Here is a 2,444-nt window from a genome sequence, read left to right on the forward strand (position 1 = left end):
CCTACGATGTCACAGGCCCTGTGTCTTGGTCCATCGTCTGCGTGAGCTTGTGGGCGTCTGGGGTCAGGAGCGTTTCGGGCGGAGACGTGAGCTCGCGCTCCCGCGCCAGTTCGTCGCTGCTCACGTCTTTCGCCATGCTGTCTGGATGGCTGGGTTGGCGGTGCTGTGCGCTCGCATGCCCCGAGAGGATCACTGATGACCAGATGGTTTTATATCTGAACAAGAGGTGCAACACGTTGGGCATACGTGCAGCAGTGGCCGACATGACGCGTGCCGATGGCTTGACCCTTTGCTACATCTCCAATCAACGAAGGCGTGTTGTAGCATACGCGCGTGCCAGAAGGTGGCCGCAGGTTGGTCGATCAGGCTGGCCAAATAGACATTGACAACAATGCCTGCATCCACAGCCTGGCACACCAACTGCGGACCTCGCCTATCGCAGGCGTCGGGACTGGTCAATCACCACTGTCCGGATGCCCGACGGCCACGGCCCGCAGCTTCACTACTGCATGCTGCTGTCTTGAAGCCTCATTTCATCTTCTGCTGGAAGTGATGATTGGCGCTTCCTGAAAGCTGTTGGCATGAGCCGTGTGCTTGTGGTGTCATGATGCACTGTTCATAGGTCCCGGCGTCACGGCAGCGAATCATCACGACAGCCCCGCAGAGAGGCTGCAGGGAAGAGACGAGTCAATTGGCCTGTTGGTTCTGTCGATGCAGCAGAGGTCATGTTGATGATGTGACATGCAGGTTGGTGGTTTTCGCGGGGCATTGGGCAGGGAAGCGCTTGCTGTGCCTGCCACAGAGCATCGTCATAAAACCCGCCCGCCAGCGTTGCAAGTCGTCCTCCGGCGCGGGGCCGGCATCACCGTCCGGGACACGGCAGTTTGCCCCGCAAGATATGGCGAATGAAACCGGCGCAGCTCGGATGGGATTGCCGATCTGTTCATGCCGACAAGCCGGGACTCGATGTTGTCAACGGGTAGGTGTACAATAGCAAGCACGCCTGCTAGAGGGTTCTGATCACAGAGGTCATGACATGAGGACAACAAAATGATGCGGGACGAGGTGCCGTGACCAGTCAACGGTAGAAGCGGACACGGTCATCCGAATCGGAATCCATAAGGGAACAGAGGTATCCCTGGCCAAAGCGTCGCATGACCAGCCCGAGACCATCGAGCCTCCCTCCGGAACGGCCGAGTCGAACGATGTTCTCCGTAGTGGCGTGTCGTGTCCGGGCCAGATTGTAAATAGGCGAGCGTTCATTGGCTGGAAATGGTCAGCAGCCAATCAGCATGCGTTTGATGACAGGCAGACAAAGGTCAGCGAGCCTTCGCTGTGACACTTGTGACGTCTTCATCCATTGACGCTTGATGGTATATAACCTTCAAGCCGGCAACACTGAGCACGACATTTCATCTCCCTCATTCAGCAGTCATCACTCAGTTCAACCATTACTCAATTCAACCATCAGACCAACTCACTCTCCTCCACCACCACAACCACTATCACAACCACACTAGAGCCCACCTCAACCACAATGGCCATTGACAAGTCCTCCACCTGCTGCGGCAAGTCCGCCTCTTGCGTCTGCGGTAAGCTCACCACCACGCCCCCCTCTCACGCCACATACTGATCCCTGCCTCCAGCCCAGCAAGCCAAGTGCTCCTGCGGCAAGCAGTCGGCCCTGCACTGCACGTGCGACAAGTCGGCCTCGGAGAACGCCATCTCGGGCGCCCGCTGCTCGTGCCGCGCCCGCCCCGCCGGCGGCTGCAACTGCGACCGCGCCAGCACCGAGAACGCCAACCCCGCCGGCGAGACGTGCAGCTGCGGCCGTCGCTCCGCCGACGCGTGCACCTGCGAGAAGGCCGCCGACGGCACGTGGGACCCTTCGGAGCACGAGATTGACTTCACTACGAAGCGGTAGATTGTCTTCCCGTCTCGAGGGGTGTTGGGATGGATCGTGGGCTTGGGCTTCATGGAGTTTGGGTGCGGGGCAAGACAAAGGCCTGGGTTAGGGTTACTCAGGTATCATCCATCGGCGTTTTAGGTTTTTCTTGGGGGGGTCATTGGAGCGGCCGGGAGAGCTGCGATAGATACCACTGGACCGAAAATGATACTTCTTATTCGACTGAGACGTGAGCCTCAATCTGTAACTTGGTGGTGGCCTTTCATTTTATTTCCATCGTCGGCTGCGTTGTCTATCGACTGCCAAATTGTACAAGCAGGTGTACCATGTCGCAGCGAAGTCTGGCACAAGCAATAACTCGCGTCACAATTCAAATGTGAAAATGAATCAGAAGGTCACATCGGAAGCAGATCAATTGCGCCATACTTGACGTACAACAGACCATGTTGCGGCACCCGAATAGTGACCGCTAAAGTGCAGCTGGCCTATACACACTGTGAAGGCTGCAGGCCAGTCGGAACGTTTTCCAGCCCTTTGT

General features: G+C 57.5%; 1 protein-coding gene across 1 annotated transcript; it reads left to right on the forward strand.

Annotated features, from left to right (window-relative positions):
• Positions 1–1,442: 1,442 nt before the first annotated feature.
• On the forward strand, positions 1,443–2,130 carry VDBG_09191 (conserved hypothetical protein; the record flags this gene model as incomplete). The annotated part of the gene is made up of 2 exons (XM_003000650.1): positions 1,443–1,592; positions 1,647–2,130. The coding sequence occupies 2 exons, from the start codon at positions 1,538–1,540 to the stop codon at positions 1,922–1,924; spliced, it is 333 nt and encodes a 110-aa protein (XP_003000696.1).
• Positions 2,131–2,444: the final 314 nt, after the last annotated feature.

The sequence above is a fragment of the Verticillium alfalfae genome, genomic scaffold, assembly GCF_000150825.1.
Source record: "Verticillium alfalfae VaMs.102 supercont1.14 genomic scaffold, whole genome shotgun sequence".
Classification (NCBI taxonomy): Eukaryota; Fungi; Ascomycota; class Sordariomycetes; order Glomerellales; family Plectosphaerellaceae; genus Verticillium; species Verticillium alfalfae.